The sequence below is a fragment of the Musa acuminata genome, chromosome BXJ3-11, assembly GCF_036884655.1.
Source record: "Musa acuminata AAA Group cultivar baxijiao chromosome BXJ3-11, Cavendish_Baxijiao_AAA, whole genome shotgun sequence".
Taxonomy (NCBI): domain Eukaryota; kingdom Viridiplantae; phylum Streptophyta; class Magnoliopsida; order Zingiberales; family Musaceae; genus Musa; species Musa acuminata.
The window spans coordinates 4,590,383-4,612,138 of record NC_088359.1 but is presented as its reverse complement, the minus strand read 5'-3'; the positions used below and the strand labels follow the sequence as shown (position 1 = coordinate 4,612,138).

The 21,756-nt window shown below is 34.0% G+C and overlaps 1 protein-coding gene across 2 annotated transcripts; it reads left to right on the top strand.

Annotated features, from left to right (window-relative positions):
* The first annotated feature begins 592 nt into the window (after positions 1–592).
* Positions 593–6,723, top strand: LOC103970505 (probable glycerol-3-phosphate dehydrogenase [NAD(+)] 1, cytosolic). Of its 2 annotated transcripts, XM_009384294.3 has the most exons (6): positions 593–941; positions 1,023–1,828; positions 2,428–2,649; positions 5,064–5,311; positions 5,486–5,625; positions 6,344–6,723. In XM_009384294.3, exons 2-6 carry the CDS (start codon positions 1,171–1,173, stop codon positions 6,465–6,467), a joined length of 1,392 nt encoding a protein of 463 aa, XP_009382569.2. In that variant the 5' UTR covers positions 593–941; positions 1,023–1,170; the 3' UTR covers positions 6,468–6,723. The 2 variants fall into 2 exon arrangements, with proteins under 2 accessions (XP_009382569.2, XP_009382570.1); XM_009384295.3 differs by lacking the exon at positions 5,486–5,625 and having other exon boundaries at positions 6,344–6,532.
* Positions 6,724–21,756: the final 15,033 nt, after the last annotated feature.

The window sequence follows — 21,756 nt, the reverse complement described above, 5'->3', positions numbered from 1 at the left end:
AGAGCGGGTGTTTAGGGGTGGGTTGGTTGGCCCACATGGATGGTTTTCCACAATTAATGTGGTTGGCGTTGTTGGCTACCAATCAACGTTAATTGTTATTACTATTACCTGTGCGTTGCACCACTTTGCCTCCCTCCAGCATTAACTCTCCTGTGACTCTTCTCTTGCAAGCTAACAACACAGTTTCGATCATGAAAACAGACAGTAGCATTAATAGCTGGATAAGGATTAACATCAATTTCCATCTCAATCCATAGAATAGAGAGGATCACATGGATGTATGTTTGTTGGGAGGGGATTTTTGAACCACATTCTATCAATTTGGCACATCAAACAAGCAATTACTAGGCAGTCAAATGTTGGTAATCAAACCAACTCGCTCTCTCAACTACTCTCTTTATGCTTCACGTATCACTAATTCATTGAAAAGAAGCTTCCCCGTCTTCCCGAGTCTTTAATGCCTCCAACAATCAACACCCATAAGGCTCACGATTTTTCGCTTCGACTCCCATCCTTCCTCCCGCCCACTGCATCGAAATCCACTCGAGTTTGGATCTCGGCAGTCCCAGGTACCGGTAGGTGCTTGAAGGAGCTCTCTCTCTCTTTTTGTTGCGGTCTTTGGTTGATTGAACTTGGACTGAACAAGAGAGAGACAGAGAGATCTGAATGGTTTTTAGTAGCTTTGGAGCCTCCGACACAAAACTTTTTGCCTTTATTTTTTTATTGTGAGGTGGGTTTGATGAACAGTCCCGACGGCAATTCCGAAGGCTTTCTCCAGTTCTTTGCTTCTTTTGCTGTTTGATTTCGCCAGATATGGTTGGATAGGACGATTGAAGCGTGCTATTATGCCTGTAAGCTGGGAGCTTTGTAGGTTGGCTCGAGAAGATCTACAGTTCGTTGGTCGGCTGGCATGTTGGAGACCGGCTCTCTAATTCTGTGAGGTACAATTAACGAGAAGAGGCATGAAAATTAACTTGTTGTTGCAAATTTGGCTGACCAAGTTCTCGTATTTTTTTCTCCAGGAGAAGGAAGATGTCTGGAGTTGGGAGATCACATTAACGGCATCATCCAATCAAGCCCTGTTCTTCGCTTATTTCCTATTATTTCTTAGCAAATCTTATTACTGGCTGAACTAGTGAAGTTCTGCTGTGTTCACTACTCGAGAGAAAGATGGTTGGCACTGTTGAAAAGAATCATGCTTCTGTTAACTCGAACGGTTCCCTTCACAATTCCAATGGTGCTGAGGAAAAGCTAGATGAGCTTCGTCGCCTCCTCGGCAAAACTGATGGTGACCTGCTAAAGATCGTTGGTGTTGGGGCTGGTGCCTGGGGCAGTGTGTTTGCTGCCCTCCTGCAAGATGCTTATGGTCATTTTCGTGATAAGGTTCAGATAAGGATATGGAGACGGCCTGGTAGATCAGTTGATCGATCCACAGCTGAGCATCTGTTTGAGGTTATCAATTCAAGGGAGGATGTTTTAAGGCGTTTGATCAGACGATGCGCCTATTTAAAGTATGTGGAGGCAAGGCTTGGTGATCGAACACTGTATGCCGATGAGATATTGAGGGATGGTTTCTGCTTAAACATGATTGATACACCATTTTGCCCTTTGAAGGTTGTGACTAATTTGCAGGAGGCAGTGTGGGATGCGGATATTGTCGTGAATGGTCTGCCTTCCACGGAGACGAGGGAAGTATTTGAGGAAATTAGTAGGTATTGGAAGGAGAGAATTACTGTTCCCATTATTATCTCTCTTGCAAAGGGTATAGAGGCAGCTTTGGATCCCGTCCCACGTATAATTACACCTACTCAGATGATCAAATGTGCAAGTAAATCTTCTGCGCTCTTTGTATATATAAGCAAATGCATAAATACATAGATTACTAAGGCTCACCAATGTATTTTTTGCTTCCATCATGATATATCTGTTCTTTATTTTTAGTATTTACAACTTCCATCCCTGCATCTCTGCAAGGAGTGAGAAACAAAAAAAAGAGGAAGCAAGTCACTTGAATCATAGACATGAAAACATAGAAAAGTATGGAATCATTCTATGACATGCCAAATGTGATACCACCACTTTAACAATTATGGTTTGGTAATGTTTACTTTTTCAGTCATTAGATAGATGCGTTAATATGCTATATACATTTACACAAAGCAAATAGTCCTGATACACATCATTTTGGAGAGCTAATGCACTTATCTTTCTGGGTGGTCAATGCACTTATTGTTGCTGCTGTAGCCAACATTTTAACACTCCTTATCTTTAAGCCAAAGTTTAATTCATATATAAATTATTTTTTTATGGTTTTTTCTGTGGTCATTGGTAATATTTTATTTTCTGCAACTCTAGGCATGATATAGACTGTAGTTATGAATGTTATTCTCGGCTCATAGTTCTTCTGTATTGAACATGAATTGGCAGCTGGAGTTCCAATCGAAAACATTCTTTATCTTGGGGGTCCAAACATTGCTTCAGAGATTTACAACAAGGAATATGCTAATGCTCGAATCTGTGGATCAGAGAAGTGGAGCAAACCTCTTGCCAAATTCTTGCGACAGCCATATTTCATTGTATGGGACAACAGTGACCTAGTTACTCATGAAGTGATGGGTGGTTTGAAGAATGTTTATGCTATTGGTGCTGGTAAATTTTATTTTCTTGCCAATACTTCATTTTTTCCCCAAAAATGAAAACCATATTCAGCAATTCATAATTGTTTGCTGAGTGCATTAACTGGTTGGATTAGCAGAAGATTCATTGAACATGTGACTCACCAAGAATTTTGTGGTTCATAACCTGATTATCAAGTTGTTGAATTAGCAGGATATTTTTGGTATTATTCATAAGAATTTCTATAACGGAACTTAAAAGGTTTTCTTCAATTATTTCATAGCTATGAATGCAGGTAGCTAGCAATGATCATCGTTTTAGTTGTGTGCATTAGTTGGTGTATGATGTTCTAAAACGCTATTGCTTGGGTTAGACTGCATGAACAGAAAAGCAATGCCCCAATGTGCTTTACTGCATGTAGCCTTGGTATCTATGAGTAATTTTGGTGATGTCAGCTTTTGGATAAAACAAATAGCTTATATCAGTTTATGAGATGTGTCATGAGTTGAGCCTTCATTAAAATCATGCTAGACTATAATTAATGTTTTGAGACTTTCTGTTCTTGCTCACTTGAAAAGAACAGATAAGTAATGATGATTCTGACCATGGAGATGATAGTTTCTAGCCTATACTCTCTGGAGAGCGAGAGTTCTCCACTATTGGGAATAAGGATCACAATTCTCTCACCTTATGATTCACACAACTTAAACCTTAAATTCTAATTGAGAAACCCTTTAGCATTAGTAACTAGCTAAAATTCCCATGAAAACCACTCTCTCATCACCTCACTAAACACCTTTTGAGATAATCACAGAGAAAGACCGTGTATCTTTATTGCAAAACTGTCGAAGAGATGCCACGAACAAGAACTACTCCAAATCCTGGAGAGTGAATTGCATGCACTGATCATGGTGAAGTCATTTAGTCAACTTAAGTCCTAATAGAAATAGGACAAGATTGATGACCAATTTCTAATATAACTGGTGCTGGCTGAAAACATATTTCTTACTACTTCATTGTCTTCTTCACCCTTATACCCTTCCGTATCATTTTGTACGGTTACAAACATTTTGTATGATACATATTTTGGTAATAGAAATATTGATTGTATGTTACATATTTTGGATCAGTTTCTATGGACACTAACACAACACTTGTGTATTTAGAAACTCATTGCTTTAAATAGTTAGAAAAGCTTTGGCAACTAAACAGCAAGTTTCCTTTCAACATTTCCTGTTCTTGCTAAATTATATACCAACCATTCTTCTCAATGACTACTGCAATTAAGAATCTTTAACTTAGTCACTTATTTACATAACACAATTTCTGCATATATGATTACCGTAATTTCTTCTGTTTAATTTTTTTTGTATTGTACTGATAATTGATAAAGAAGTTTGTAAGAAATGGCTTCTACGAATTTGGCAGCAGCCTTTCTTTAAAGAGGTAATGTACTTAGCACAATGACATAAATGTCTCATTCATCAAAAGTACAGAGGCTATTTCTCAACCATTGTTCTTAGAGAAGTGTTGGTAAGTCCTTTAAAGAGGCTATTTTGTAGCCGTTGCTCTTTTAAGAGGTAGTGTTCTCAATCTTTTGCGGTAATCACTCGAGTTTTGGTTTTAGGTTATTTAACTTTGGAGCAAATGAGCACAATGAATTTATAATCAATGTTAACCTTGTACAGCAGATACCATTTTTCAATTTTTTTTATTTTCTTCAGAAAATATATGATTCTAGGGTAGAATGAAATATAAGAAAGGGAATTCTATGCTAGTGATAAATCCAATGTTACAATGATGAGATAAAGGAGTGATGATCCATCTTGGTAGCCAACTTGTCAAAATATGTGGAGAGATTAGGAAAATGAACTACGGAGTCTCTTTATGTTTTATGATTGCTGAAGATGAGCTTAGAAGTTGATTGCCTAGTAGCAGACTTAAAACAAGCAGAAATTGCTTTAATTTAGTATGAAATGGAATAAAGAGAGAACCATTATTGAAGATATGCATGAGTTTCAGCAGATGATTATAGAAGTCCATACATGTGAAAAAATAGATCGAGGTTCAAATGAGTTCCTTACCGCTTAATTAAAAGAAGTTGAAAATTTAAAAGGTGGCAGGAACAAGAAATTGCATCTCATATAATGCTTGGGATCTAGAAGATATATATGTGTGTTAATGGGGTATATGTGATACTTCATGTGAAAATCTCAACAAAACATCTTCCATCACAGTTACTACATGCACTCATTCCAGTTTGCCAGTAAAGAAGTTCATTTACTTGGTCTATTGATTATAAATGAAGGTTGATTTGTCTAAAAAACTTATGTAGGATTATGTCAAATTAATTTTTGGCATGATTTGTTAATTATTTCTTATTAAGTTGAATATGTTGAAAATGTACTGCTTGTCATACTCATTTTATAGTTTGTTTATTTATTTAGGAATGGTAGCAGCTCTGACAAATGAGAGTGCAACAAGCAAATCAGTGTACTTTGCCCATTGCACATCTGAAATGATATTTATTACTCACTTGTTGACTGAACAACCAGAAAAACTGGCTGGTCCATTATTAGCGGATACTTATGTGACCCTATTAAAGGGTCGGAATGCATGGTATGGGCAAATGCTTGCCAAGGGAGAACTGAGTCCTGACATGGGTGACAGCATCAAAGGGAAAGGAATGATTCAGGTATGTGATGATCGATAGCTTTGCAGCTCTACTTTTCACACAACAACTCAAATTGTCTAGGTTTTGATGATCGAATTTTTACATGTTTTCATTCATGATCTTGCATGGCATTGCATTCTTATTTCATTGAACCTCTTAGTCTAGTGATATTTAATTAGTTCCTTCTTCTTGTAGGGTGTTTCTGCAATTGGTGCATTCTATGAGCTACTTAGTCAGCCTAGCTTAAGCGTGTTGCATCCCGAGGATAACACACCCGTTGCTCCAGCTGAGCTGTGTCCCATCCTCAGAACGCTTTACAAAATACTGATTAGAAGGTTGGCTTTCTTTCCTTTATAACATCTCTGAAAAAGATTAAGATTGGCTTATAAGGGTCTGATGAGTGTACTACCATCAACTTCGGCTTAAGCATTTTAGTCAGTGATTTAGACCAAACAAAGTTGATAGGCCAATTAGCCCATCAGACTCGGGTCATGATATTTTGTATCAGAGCCGACCTAGCATTTGGGCATGGTGAGAGCACCACTAGGCTACGTCTCACATGCATTATGCTAGAGCCTGATCTGGGTTATGTTGGGCTTTGACGAGGACGTCAAGCCTTTGAGTGGGGGTGATTGTAATACCCCTGATTAGTCTCACATTGAAAGTGAACAAGATTAAGATTGATTTATAAGGATCTGATGAGTGTACTACTATCAACTTCAGCTTAAGTATTTTGATCAGTGATTTAAATCAAACGAAGTTGATAGACCAGTTAACCCATCAAGCTCGGGTCATGATATTACGGTTATTCTACTTTCAGCCTTTAGTCTGTTCTTTGTTTAAAATATATCGTCATCACATTTGTCACCTCATTTCAGTGTATAGTCTATTCTTTGTTTAAAATAATAGCACTAATAGTCTCAAGGTGTTGATGAAAGATGGGTGTATGTATGTCTTCATCGGTTCTCATTTATTCCATCGTTCAAGCTGAATACAAGTATTCTTACTTAATTTAAAACCTCTTTTGTTAAAAGAATTCTATGTGATGTTCAGGGAGTGTCCTTCACAAGCCATTCTTCAAGCGCTACAAGATGAAACCATGAACGATCCTCGTGAAAGGATCGAGCTGGCTCAGAGTCAAGCTTTCTACAGGCCATCGCTTCTTGGCCAACCTTAACAGCATCTGCTGACGATCAAGGAGAGGTCTTATGTTATGGTTTCATCTTTTCTGCCATTGATGAAGCTAAAATAGAATAACTGCTTAGATACCGAGCAAAGTGTTCGGTGAGAGAAGATAAATCGTCAGTCTGTGAAAATTTCTGTCATAAAATGGGTGGCTTCTAAGGAGGCTTGATTAAGCTTGTCATGTCATGTAAATGGGTTGTTCAGTTGCACCTTATGAATAATCAGAATCTATATATATATATATTTAATGTTGTGTTTGATAAAAAAAATAGAAACATGTTTATGATCGTAGCTTGCTAAAATAGAAAAGATGAGTTAGTGGAAGACAACAATAGAAATTAGATTAGCTACCAAGTGACACAAAAGTATCAGCAGGCTACACACACACAAGCATGAAAATAGTGTACATAATAGTGAGACACCTACGCACAACCTGTGTTACTTGTAGAATAAAGAAAGCATTGGGAAGAGGGTTTATATTGCTTTGATGGCAGGACATAGAAGAGAATCCAAGCATAGTTATTAGAACTAAATTCAATGCCGATGCTGTCAAATCTTGGATCATTGGATCATTGGGTGAGCAGGTGGATCAACAATCAGACCACATGTTTAATATTTTTTTAAATATATAAAATATATGAACAAATATTATAAAAAAAAGAGTATAATATAATGAAATAGGATTATAAGAATGAAAGAGACATATTGAGCTTTTATTTTGATAATAAATAAAAATTAAGAGTATTAAAATCTTTTCTAAGACTCAAATCTGAACTATTATTTTTATGATTATACTTGAAATAATAGAGATTAATAGATAAAAAATTTTATATTTATAGTTATACTTGAAATATAAATTATTGTACAAATAAAAAATTAAAAAATTAGTAGATTTGAGATAGAGATTAATGCACAAATGAACAATATTATATAGCACTAAATAAAATAAATAAAAATAACTAAAATTTTGGTTTATAACTATACTTGAAAAAATGATTAATACGTGCGAGTTCTTATTTTAATAACTATACATAAAATCCTTAAAAGGCGGGCACAGATTAATAAAATAAAAATATCTTCCAAAAAAAATTTTAATGTTCTAAATATCCTTAAATTTTGTGAAAACTATTGGGGTATTTCGATCTTTTGACAACCAAAACGATTTAAGTAGTGGATCGAACCTGTTGGAGGTACGATTCTCAGTTTCTCCCATCCTACTGGTTGGTCTGGTCTAGATTTTTAATAACTATAAATTCAAGCGAACATAGTTACTAAACTCGATTGGACTGACCATTTTTAATACTTGAGAATTGAAACTCCACCTAGTTGGGTCCGCTAGTTAGAATGTTTTGGTTATCAAATGATCGACTTACTCAATAATTTATATATATTAAAAGGTATTTAGATCATTTAATTATTTGTAGTTCACATGGTATATTATTTTCTTCGGGGTCCTCTTACCGATTGATTGATGCATCATATGTTAGTATGGCGAGCATACTGATGGTATAGGAAAATAAACTAAAATAGTTTTAAAAAAATTTAAAATATAAAATTATATTAGGATTTTTAAGTTAAAAATAAATATAATTTGAGTATAATTTTAATAAAAATAATCTAAATTAAGAAAGAATAGTAACATATATCTTTTACAGGCTCTGAGTAGTTTTATGGTGCATTCTGGATTGTCCTTTTATTGATATTGAATTATCTATAAAGAAATAATTTAAATTATTAGATTATTTTTTAAATAATTTAAATTTTAATATTCAAATGAATCAAGTAATCAAACGATGGATAGCTCGACTTGAATCTTTCGAATGGTATAGTTAATGCTATTATCTTCCCCTTTACCTTTGTACAATGGATGAATGACTATAATGGTTGGGTATCTCTAGTTCCTTAAATAATTTGACTCAATATTGTATGACTCCTTTCACCATATTTTGACTGAGAGGGATCTTTCTCCTATTGGGGATATGCTTCCTCTTCTTTTATTACCTTGGTAATAAAATACGAAAGATGTGGAGGATATCTCACTTCATTAAGTAGAGGATCTTCTCGGTTCTCCGCTACTTTGACCTCATATCAAGTCTTCTCATAAAATTATGGATTCCACCTTATCTCATGCTACCAATTTGGCTCAAATGAGGAGGGACAATTAGTTGTCTTATACTGGCCAATCTTTAGATTCCTTGTGGCATAGACTCATCACTATTACCATGCTTATTACTTTCTCGTCAATACCTTATTACTTTCTCATTCATGTACTAATGCTCTAGTGATGTATGAATAACAGCTTTAAAATCTAAGTTGATATCATTATCGCAATCCTTATATCCATCATGAATCGATTCCTACATAGACTTATAGTATTTTTCCTCAACTCTTATATATTTTTAAGTATATCTTCCATTGTCCATTGTAACTTGTTTTGAAATGACTTACGAACCTCTCTTAGAACCTTCTTATTGAGATACCCGTCAACCAAATATATCTTTACCCGGATGATTCTTCCACCCTTGCAAATGTAGTTACAATAAATCTATACTAGTGATGATAGTTCTCGTCTATCTTTCAAGCATGATCCTAAGCATCATCATATGTCTATTATTTTAGTATCATGTTTCTACCAAAATTGAATCAAATAAGTAAACTATGATTAACTCTAATTTAAAATAATAATATGAGATTACATGTAATACACCCTACTTTGTCACTATAAATATGTCAATCAACATATTCAGTATTAAACACGTAGAATTGACTCGATATGATTAAATTTATTTTAAAATATACTAATTATAATAATAATAAAAAAACTTAATTACATCGTAATTAGTTATATTTTACTACTATAAATATGTTAAATATCATAGGAAGTATTAAATATGTAAATTTGATCCAATATAGATCAAATTACGATGAAATCATCATTAAATATATTAAGCATACTATTAATATAATTAATTACTTTCTAATTATTATTATTATTATTTCAGTATAAACATGTTAAACGACAAGATATGAGAAGGAAATTGAGTCTTCCATGATGTAGCAAGCTACAGACATTTGATTCATTAATGAATTCAGAACAAGTATACAATGTTGGAAACATAAGCTCCTCGGATTAGAAGAATAATAAATATAATTAATCTTACATAATTGACACTGAACGGTTCTATCCAAAATGCATCAATCGGTGCTGCAACTAAATTTCTCTCGAATTACAACACTAAATTCATCAATCCTGTTCAAATTCTATTGCACAATTACAAAGTCCTTAATTCTAAATGGTGCAAACACAACTTCATTTATAAATAAAAAATACAAGTCGGCCATTGCCTCAACCTCGAGACTTGTGGCACCTAACAAAATTAATGCTAATTGATAGAGTGCTTCTTTCTAAATAGATAAAGGAGCCTCTGTTGCTTCTCCAGTGTTCTGTCAGAGATATCGACTGCTAAACCGCCTAATCTGTGGGTCAAACTAAGCCACATAAGTATAGGCCATCAGATCAGTTCCTAATATCACTTCCTTGACTGCAACTGCCGTCAATAGTTCCTGCTACCAAGAATAGGCCAAAGTAAGGACAACGAAGGTCCTAAACTGATGGAACATATTGCTGGACTTGTCTGCTTCACACCAATAAAAAAAAAATGCTATGAAAGCTTAATTTCAACATGGACTATCTAAAGGAGGTGTGCAAGTTTTATACCCAATATATAGTTAGTTCTAATAGAAAATATATTGGTATCAGTCGTAATCATCCCTCTCCCACAACTAATGGTAGAGCAACAACTTGTCACGACCAACAAATCGTAACACGATGGAGGCGATACAGGCTGATCATCAAGGGCAATCGAACCTAACTACGCCCTTCCTGGTCGGCTCGTACAAATGACAACCATCCGACTGTCTCCAACAATCGCTAGGATGGGTAGGTGATGCCCTTATAATTGTCCTCACTGACAACACGCTATTAGGGGTTGTACAGATCGTTCGGCCACATGAATGCACCACAAGAGAATGTATGGGTCGGTTGCCTACATGAATACGTTACAGAAGGATATATAACCAGTCCCTATCAATCATCGGTTCTCCTCCGTCGGTTGTCCAAGTATAAAAGCTAGTCCTTGAGGCCTGAAGAAGGACCGAACTCGAACTCACTACTGTTTCAACTCATCAAAAACTAACTTTGCCATCGAAGAGTTGGGTCAGGAAATCTCTCCCCCCGATGCTAACCTTTTATGCAGGATCCCCAAGAAGACCAAGGCCCACCTTAGCTCAACCCCAGAACCTTAAGGAGGCTAGAGCCTACCTCGGACGGACTCAGGAGTTGCCTCGGACACTCAATTATCGCCTCAGAATCACTTCGATCGAACCTTGCTCAATTGCCACATAGATCACCCGGACGATCTTGTACCTTTAGGACAAAATCAAGCTGTGCCGATTCACAATCAATAGCATCAAGATAACAATAAGTTCTTTATTATAGGATGAAAATGAATTAGGAAGCTCGAGAAGATGGAGGACAATTGATTAATATGGATCGTCTACTGTTAAGACATTTTTGGTTTCTTAAATCATGAAAGAAGGCAAGAGTTATCCCCATAAATTCTTGCAAAAGTAGGCTCAATACCGTTAGCTAACGGGAATATCACTGTAAGAAAAAAATTATATTGGTACGATCATTACTAACCAACCTTTAACTTGTTGTCCATAGCATAAGCCACCGAATCATTGTTACTTCAACCTTCAAATTTACACATCAAATCATCCTATCCTATCAAGCATATTCTTCTTAGAATTATTTAAATATCATAATTATATAGGTTATTATGAATATTATTTTTTTTAATATCATTTAAGACTAATTCTTTAATATAATTTTATAAGTTAATGGTCTAGACCACTTTGACGGTTACTAAAACTAATATAATAAAATAATACATAATTTAAAATATCTTATAAATAATAAAATATTTATTATAATTCATATCCTATAAACCTAGCTTTTCAAGTTACTTTGATAGCTATCAATCAGATAAAATTGAGATATAAGTTACAAATAATATTTATCAAAATTTTTAATCTAATTTATGCTAAAATAGTTTAATAATATTAATATAATAGTTTTAATAATTATTAAATATTAATTAGTATAAAGAAAAACTCATGATAATTATAATCATGATGAAACGTAGATCATATCTTTATGTGAAAAATAAATATTATTTTATAATTTTAAAAATATGCATGTAAATATTAAAGAATAATAATTATATTTTTAATTATTACATGCAAAATTTTATCAATATGTCCTATAAGAAAACTATTAAAAATCATACTTTATATTTTTTTTAATTTTGTGTGGAACCCTTAAACCGGTCAACTTTAATTAATTAGGTAGGCATAGAATTTGGCTAAACATCAGTTCAATTAAGTCGGTTAAAAATTAAAATTGATCAAAATTTGATTTTTCATGAATTTGATCAAAACTTGATTGATTAAATCTAAATCCAATCAAGCAATCAAAATGCAATCATGATCAAAATATTTGGTTAAAATAAATTAAATTAGTCAATTTTATAATTGAATAATATATTTCACAAGTAAATGGTGCTAATAAACATATCTAAGATATTTGATTTCAAAACATGGCCTTAGTACTAATTCTAAGCATAAAAACATTTATTATACTACTGAAGAAAACTTCAATAGGCCAAATATATGATACGTACCTTTCGATATTTATCTGATCTATAGACACACCATCGTCAAATCCGAAAGATATAGTCATACCAATCTATAAGGAAAACTAGACTTGTCTTCTTCTCTTTTTCTATCCTTCAAAGGACTATTATGAGCGATATATTATGAACTAAGAGAGACTAATAATATATTTGTAATCTCAACAATATCATGTGACTAAAGAGACATAAAAAAATATCTATAATATCTCAATAACATTACTTATCCTTGAGTCCCTAGGAGATCCTTTTTATTTATATGTGAAAGCAGAGAGTCTAGAATAAATAATTAAAAAAATCTCTCTATCATCTTCGAATGAATCTTTTTATAATTGGACTATTTTTTTACTGGTCGATAACTGTAATATCGCTTGAAAAAACATGGAGAGCATATCGGAGGGTGAGGTTAGGACTACGACCAAATGCCCCTCCTCTGCCACATCCCTCGTTACTATCTCTACCACTTGTTCCTCCTCCGGGATGGTTGTCTCTCCCATAGGAACGGCCTTGATAGACCACCAAGATGCTAAGAACAACTTCGACTATGGGAGGAAGAGGCTTCGCTAAGCAAGAGAGGATGGGAGCACGGATAAGGAGAGGAGAGGACGGGAGCGACTCTGCAGTTCGAGATAGAGGAGTATAGTGCAGAATTTGCAGCCATAGTTCTGCCAATTTGAGTGCAGAATTTGTAGGAGCACGGATAATTGTAGCATGAACCATAATCGATCAAATCGCTTCTCGACTGAGTCTGGTCTAACTTGGGTTAAGTTTGGTTCCCGAGCCATATCTGTTTTGGTTGGATCGTGTTAAGTCGAATGAGAAATGAATCGTTGGGTTACACTTTTTACATATCAATCGTTAAGATTCTGGAATTTATTATTAAGACACTTTTCAAACTAAAAAAAATGGACAGAAATATACTTTATATTTAAAATAAAATATGAATATATATATATATATATATATATATATATATATATATATATATATATATATATATATATATATATGTAAGACTTCCAAGTAAATGGATAAAAATAAAAATTGTCATCTACACTCAATTTGGTCCTTTTATTTAAATCTTTTGTGAGACATGTGCAAGAGACAAAGCAAAATATATATAATTTATAATACACATGGCATTGGAAAGAATAAAATAACTATTAAAGAGAAGAAAAGAGAGGACTAATGAACCTTTCATAAGTTGCTGCAACCAAATGAAACCTTCCTTGTTCTCCTTAATTATTATTAATATATTTTTTTGCATGGGAAACATGGGATGAGACTTGAACCTTATGTCTTTCTTCTTATCTCGAATGAAATATGTGAGCATAAGGTTCAGAGTCTGATCCCATATCTCCCACCAAAAAATATGCACACATCACTCAAAGGCTAATCCAACCAATGACACTTATCCGTAGAGAGCGAGAGAGAGAGAGAGAGAGAGAGATTATTGCACTGTGTGGCGTAGGGCATAAGTTGGCCTTTGTATTTATAGAGCCATCAGGTGCATGTGTTTGTGTGGGTACATGCACAGTGGACTGAATCTTTTGTGGGATATCAAAAAAGACAATTTGTGGTAGGAAGCATTTTATAATATGCATGACATAAATTTTCTTCCAAATAAATATCTAGGGTTCATCTAGAAAGATCTTTAGATCCATTGCATAATATAAAAAGGAAAATAACTTTATTGAAAACATAAATAAACCCAAAAATATCTAGATCTAAGTGATTGTAGATGGATCCATCTATTCCTATGTAGTGTCATAATCTATCATATGACTTTCGACATGGGACATCTCATGATGCTATACTATTTCACTAGTTCTTTCACGTGTCATAGGAACTTGTCACAGTAGAGAAAAGAACAATGGAGAGGGAAAGAGTAGAAGATGGTGGCATCTGTGAGAAGGGATAAGATAGGGACTTGTCATATATTCTTTCTTCTTTTCATATAGCATGGTTAGATTACCTATAAATTATTGAGTAAATGTGCTGTGAAAGGCAGCATTCCACAGACCATCCCAAGCCCATGTAATTTTTTTCTTTTTAATAATTAAGAAATGAAGAAAAGGTTCATAATATATAATCTAACAACAAAGCATATCAAGTTAATAATAAAATAGACCGCCGAGTAGTATTTAATATGTCCCGATATGTGGAATGAACACAAGTTAGATCATATTATAGTTGATATATTACATAAAATTAATGATCCCGATTGATCTAACACTGGTTCTCCATAATATTTCAGGATTCGAGAATTAAATTACGACAATCAATGATTAATCTACAATATTTTGGGATTGAATTATGATACTACGAAGATCGACGAACTGAATTATAAATCGATCATAAGTTGGAGCTTGTTAGTTGATTATCATTTTATCGAATATTTAGTTATTATTACTTTTTTACTTGACTGGAGACATGGAAATAATATATTTTTAGTCGTTGAAGAATCAAGATTATTCTAAATTATGACTCTCTGATTGTGATTTTATATTAATGGTACAACCTTCTCGTTGTTGATTGGGACAAGATCCAATATCTTATTAGGCTCTGATTAATTAAAATATGCTGGGTTTTTTTTTTTTTTTTGATGATGATGATGATAATTTCTTAGAAGGATTGGTAGAGTCAGCATCATCCCAAAGTGTACTTCCTATTATATCCAAAACAAATAATGCATTCTTAGATCAGCCGATGGATATATGGGTCAATCCCCACTCAAAGTTCCTTAACTTTCTATCGAATGAATCATCACTGTCCCAAAGAGTACCACATAATAATGCACCGTCGTCCCATCCTCGGAGGCGAAGACACACAACACAAACGCAGTCGCTGCAACTCCGAGGTCAAAGTTGAGGTGAGACGGAGGAGAGATCGTGCGAGTGTGAGACGGACCCCACTGCATGTATGCATGCATGCATGCAAGCGTACGTAGCTTCACGTACGTGTGTAGTGTTCCTGTGCGGCGGGCACGTTTCGGGTTGTAAGAACCACTACTCTGTCGTTGTTACTGTGCGTGGATCCGTATCTTAAGATGGTTGCACGTCATCGTCTTCTCTGAGTCAGATGACAGGGACAAGTGTGACGTTTCGGTGCTTGATTGCAGGAAGCCTCTTCTCTCGTCCCCAGCAATGTGGATGATGATAGTGAGTGATGGAAGAAAAGACTTCCCGTGCTTCCATTTTCTAACCCTACTGTGAGATCCGTACTAGGTGTGTTGATGGCTAGCTTCCATTTCCTAACTCTGCTTTGAGATCCGTACTATGTTGATAGCTAGAAGGGATGTGACGCCCCGAAATCCAAGATCTGGCAATCCTAATTTTGATAATATTTTTTTATTTTTTTAATTATTCTAACTCAAAATTGAAAAACTAATACATATTATAACTATAAAAAAAAACAAGTATTATATTTAAAAATTTTAACTTAATAAAATGATAAAACCTTATTACGAGTATCACCTAACTGTTTCATATATCCGAGTTATATTTTTATTTAAAATAATTATTTTTTATAGAAATTTATCCTATAATCATTCTTGATATTTGTGGAGTACCAAATGCATATCCCATCGTCGATCAATCATACGTTCTATGATGAATTACCTATAGAGATAGGAGCCTAGGGTGAGTATTTAAATAAAATATCCAATAAGTAAATAAACTTTCCTCATAAAGTAGATAAAGAAGGATTTGAACTCATTAAAACTTTTAGTATCACAAACAAAATAACAATAATAATAATAGTATATACATTTGACCATAGTCAAATCAATAAGTGCAAGAATAAAGAAAAACTTTAACTTATCACATACATCGGGTCCTTATATATATATATATATATATATATATATATATATATATATATATATATATATATATATATATATATATATATATATATATATATATATATATATATATATATATATATATATATATATATATCATATGTTTTGAAGATAGTCAAGTATGTACTAAAGTCAAGAAAATCAAACCTAATCGGTGGACAATATCTTTGATGCACTTAAGTGTCATCCCATATATCGGGTCATAGGTTTATCATCCAAAGGTACATCTATCATGAAATGCTAGCCTGTTATCATAAAAAATTAGCTGATAAAATATTTCTCTATAATTTCCTGCTACCATCGAGTATCACTCATATTACCTCATTACCTTTGTCTTGATGGACTTAAACATCATTTTTTCGTCAGTCCAAAGGTTTACCACTCTTGGAATCCACGATGAGATATAAGCTCTTATAGTGAAATTAATAAGAACTAATTTAAAAATACATAAATACATATATAACATTTGCACTCTTATCTCCTTTGCCACTTGTTATAACCACATACATATTCACACACATTAATTTATGATAAAAAAACTTCATGAATAAAATAATCATACTAACACATCATTGAAGCATATCATGATACGAGTATATAAAGAACAAGAATCATATTTAAAGAAAAGCCTATAACACTTTATTATATCCAAATAAATATTTACCTGAATTTTTATGATTTAAAAATAAAAATTATTATTTTAAAAATACCTATTTGGGTCGACAAGCCACTTACTAGCTTTCAACCAATCTATTGTTCAAGCAAAATGGAAAAGATAAATATTTGATAATTTAATTATACAATAACAATAAAAGAAATTTTACCTTTTCTCTTTATATTTGATTTCCCCTTTTTTTAATTATTTATCATTCTCTCCTTAACTAACCAATTAATCATATTTATTTTATTTATATGCATCATTGTATATATATATATATATATATATATATATATATATATATATATATATATATATATATATATATATATATATATATATATATATATATATATCCACAAAAGACAATGACTCAAAGCAATTTCTACACACCAATCTCATTGCGGAACCCCACTATGAGTAATTAAGTTCAGGTGCTATAAGGAATTCCTAAGTAAAATAATTGGATGCATGAGGAGATTGTTGTTATCCTACGGGCTGTGCAAATTAAGCATACGTTACAACTCATAAAACATCAACAGAGAAACAATGTGGGAAAACGATGGAGAGAGAGATTAGACAGTGGTGAAAGGCAACATTCTTGTTGAATACAGACTGAGAGTCCCCTAAATTGTACCATTGGAGAACCATGCTAGCTTGTGGAAAAGAATGTTGTTCGGCTGTTATGCATGGAATTGCAGACCACTTGCATTAAGTTCAAGATCATGCATCAAGGAAGCAACTCACAGGTTGGTCTAAACTATGCTTATTTAATAGAATTGGACAAGTCAGAGAAGGAAGTCGTTTAGAGTCCTCAAAGCATTAGAAAGACTGGTAAAAACCTGTTAATATCTACAGAGAACTCAAGTCAATGGACCAATACATGCAAATCAAAGAGGAAGCAACTGTACAAGCGTCCCTCTAAGGCAGCTGCAAACCGATGCGGATACATTTATGGTTACCGGAGGGGAAGGAGAGTTTGTGGCATCACTTGCCAAGCCGTCCCTCCTGCAACATACTTAAAGTAGAGCAAGTGGCAGAAACTTCACCGCTAACGATAGTATACGTCTACATGCATCTTGTTGTTGGATTGCAGAAACATGTCAATTATCTTGAGTTTTCTTTTTTACATGACAAATGCTTCTGTGATATCTGATTATGTCTAAAAATCTCTATATATACATATATAAAGACACTGACGGCTCCGTTTTTTTTTTTTTTTCCTAAGATGGATTATGGATTTCTAATTTCATGATAGTTAACATCATAGATGTCAAATCTATATTTTAATAGTATCAATAATAAATTTTAAATATGAGAAAAATGATGGATTTTATTGGATCCCTAGTTGGTCGCCCTCCTCGTCTCTAAATCTAGGGCTCTTGATCTCGACGATAAGAGTGAGTCATTAAACCAATGATGACGACTCTACCTATCTAACATGAAAGGAGAAGAATAGAGAATCTTTTTTTTTTTTTCAATATTGCACCTACATTATTAATTAATTTTTTTATCATCTAAAATAATAAAAATACTACTCTAACCCTAAAATTGATTATTATTATTATTATTATTATTATTATTATTATTATTATTATTATTATTATTATTATTATTATTATTATTATGAGGGATAATATAGGTTGAATCTTGAAATATTAAAGAATTTGATCAAAAACATTACTTTAAGATAGTGATCAAATGACTCCACATTATTTATTAAATTTTTTATTTTTTATAATTACTTTTTTTTAATCAGATTATTATATTTTTATTGTTATTCTAACACATGTATACGTGACACTTTTGCAATAAGAAATATTTTTTATTTAAATTATAGAGAAAAAAATCATATAAGAAAGAATTGTTTGACGAGCTATACTTGTGCTAACAAATTTTTTTTCCTTCTGGGAGGGTTGACTTGATGGATAAAAAGAGAACTTTGTATATAAATAAATACAAAAAAATCATAATAAATAGCGAAATTAATTGGAATCATAATCAAATATAATATCAAGATTTACGTGGAAAACTCCTTCAACGTGAAGGGTAAAAACTACGGAGCAAACCAGAGAAAATCCACTATAAGAATAATGAATATACAAATCTTAAAGTCTCTTGCTCAAAACCCAAGCAACAATCACAAGAGAATAATTGAGATACAAGAATTATGTCATTGTGCATAATATCCAAAATCACATTAAGTAATCATAGCAAGAGTTCATTATAAATCTGATCTAACATAAGGTGATAGCACTACTTAGATGATTAAGAACAGTCTCTACGGTGTCCTTGTCTTCTTTCCTTTCGTTTTTCTCTTGTTTTTCTACCCTTTCCTCCCTTTTTTTAAATCATGTTGTTGTAGTTTTTTAACCCTTTCGCAACCACCACTTGTCCCTTTTTAATCTAGGGTTAGATTAAAAGAAAAGATAGAGTTAAGTCTAAAGTAGGTTGTGGGCTGTTAGAACCCACTATAGGCTAAACTAATGGTTGTCTGCCTAACAACCTTCCCATTTAGCCCATAAGAGATGCAATCGTTTTTCCACTACAAATCATAATTGCTTCTCTCCAAGTACATTTTGAATCTAGTGGTATCTGACATATCTATATGCTTTGACTTGGAATGAAAAGTTGAGTTCTTACATAAATGGATGGCGCTCTAGTTGTCACAATGCACCAAATAGTTTTCTATTTCAGCCCCAATTCTTGTAAGAATTCTTTCATCCATCATATTTCTTTACAAACTTCTATAGCAATAATATATTTTACCTCTGTGATGGAGAGAACAATACACTTATGTAATCTGAATTACCATGACATATCTCTCCCTACAAAAGTGAGTACAAAACCTAATGTGGACTTCCTTGTATTAATATATCTTGTCATATCTACATCTGTGTAACCTATCAACATAGGTGGTCAACCTTCAAAGTTTAAATAAACCTTAGAGCCCTTTTTGAGATATCTAAAAATCTACTTCACTAGTACCCAATGCTCTTTACTTGGATTTGTAAGAAATCGGCTAGTAACACCCATTATATATATGATGTCCGACCTCGTATATATCATTACGTACATTAAACTTCCAACTGTTAAAGCATAAGGAACCTTTTATACTTTCTACTTCTCCTCATCACTTGACATACTCTACTTTGAGCATAACTTGAAGTAACCTGAAAGAGGAGGACCAACTGGCTTTTCATTGCTCATACTAAACATTTGTAAAACCTTCTCGATGTATTTCTCCTATGATAACTAAATCTTCTTATTTTTTCTGTCACGAAAAATCTACATGCCCAATATTTACTTTTCTGGCCTCATATCTTTTATTACAAAGGACCCAATTAATTCTTTCTTCGACCTATCAATTATAGATATATTTTTCCTAAGGATAAGTATATCATCAACATAAAGTAAGAGAATAATAAAATCTTATAGATATATTTTTACAAAGGCCTCATTGTTGGGAAATCATGGGGGCGACATCACATGCGTAGCTGAAGAACAAGAAAAACAAAATCCTTGATTCCCAAAAAATGTTCGTCGTCGTGCGAAGATTGGTGCGCAAAATCCACGAAACTCAAAACTGCGTATAGAGTAGATTGTGTTACCTAGGGAGATCGTATATCCCTATTTCCTTGCAGATCCTTAGGAGAGGGTGAAGGAGGTCAAGCATCCTCCTTTCTAGCGGTGATCCACACAGTAGGGTTGCTACGACGCTCCTCAAAACTCCAAGCCTGCTCTGAGGTGGAGAGGGAGAGGAGAATAGGAAAGGCAAGCAAGAGCTCTCTAGCCTATGAGGCTCTAAATCCCTCCTATTTATAGAGGTCTCGTGTCAAACCCTAATGGGTCCTCCCCTAGTGGGTATTGGATCTGCATCCAATAAGACAAGAGCTCCGTCGAATATCTCATATCAGAACCTCTACTCATCGCAATGCCTACCATATGTGTGTGACCCTCTAGGCCCAATATCGAGCTGGCCGTGAGTCATACCTGTCAGAACTCCTTCTAACTCAGTGAATTATTATCTCTGTAATAATTCACTTGACTCATCGACTACGGAAGTACTAGGCCACTACGCCGTAGTCCCCAGACGATATAGGGAAATCCAATCCATTGGACCTGTCTGTCCTCAGTTACCGTGTACCTATAGTCCCTCATCCATCTAATATCCCAGAGACCATATATCGAGCATGGTGTTGTCAGACCCATACGGTTTCTACTCGAGTCTCACTCTAATCGGATTCTCTCGGAGAACTCTTTCTCTCTCAACCCGAATGACCCTGGCCAGGGATTTGTCTGAGCAAGAACACATGGGATATTCCTCTCATGACGCCGAGAGTGGATGATCCTCTATCGACACTCAATAGCCCTCGTAAGGTCGACTACCACTCCCAATGACCAACTGTACTAGATCTGGGATAGCCAAACTTATAAGTCTGGTATCAAAGAGTGGAGCACTCATACAGGACATCCTTGGTGTCTCAAGTCTAAGGACCAAATACACCACTAGGACTACGGAATCGCTGTCTGACAATAAGGCATCATCAACCATCCAGCATTCCGTAAGCGGATCAATCAGTGAACTCATTCTCCAATGAGCACCTGTACTGTATCCCTAGTATCCCTACACGAGCAGCTATGAGACCAGCTGCATCTATCATATGGACGGGTATACAGCACACCAGTCTGTCCGGTTATCACGATGTCCCTCTCAAGTAACCTATGACCGGAATTATTTAGGATATGTGTTTAAAGGTGAATCAATCTCATTATCGTGATCCGATTCCCATTGCACAAATCCAAGGACATCACAATATATATATATATATATATATATATATATATATATATATATATATATATATGCATTTATGTAATAGTTATAAAGTGATATACGCCAAAATATAATAAGCAAAAAGATTCTGTATCAAGTCACACGTGCCATCACTCACGTGATTGGCTTGCTGGGCACCTATGACTAGCACTCATAACATGCCCTACA

What these genes read in the sequence shown, in the direction of transcription:
- LOC103970505 (XM_009384294.3), top strand. Translation starts at nt 1,171, where the DNA reads ATGGTTGGCACTGTTGAAAAGAATCATGCTTCTGTTAACTCGAACGGT. An exon ending in TCAGATGATCAAATGTGCAA is followed by an intron (nt 1,829 to 2,427) that starts GTAAATCTTCTG and finishes ATGAATTGGCAG; the next exon opens with CTGGAGTTCCAATCGAAAAC. An exon ending in TGTTTATGCTATTGGTGCTG is followed by an intron (nt 2,650 to 5,063) that starts GTAAATTTTATT and finishes TTATTTATTTAG; the next exon opens with GAATGGTAGCAGCTCTGACA.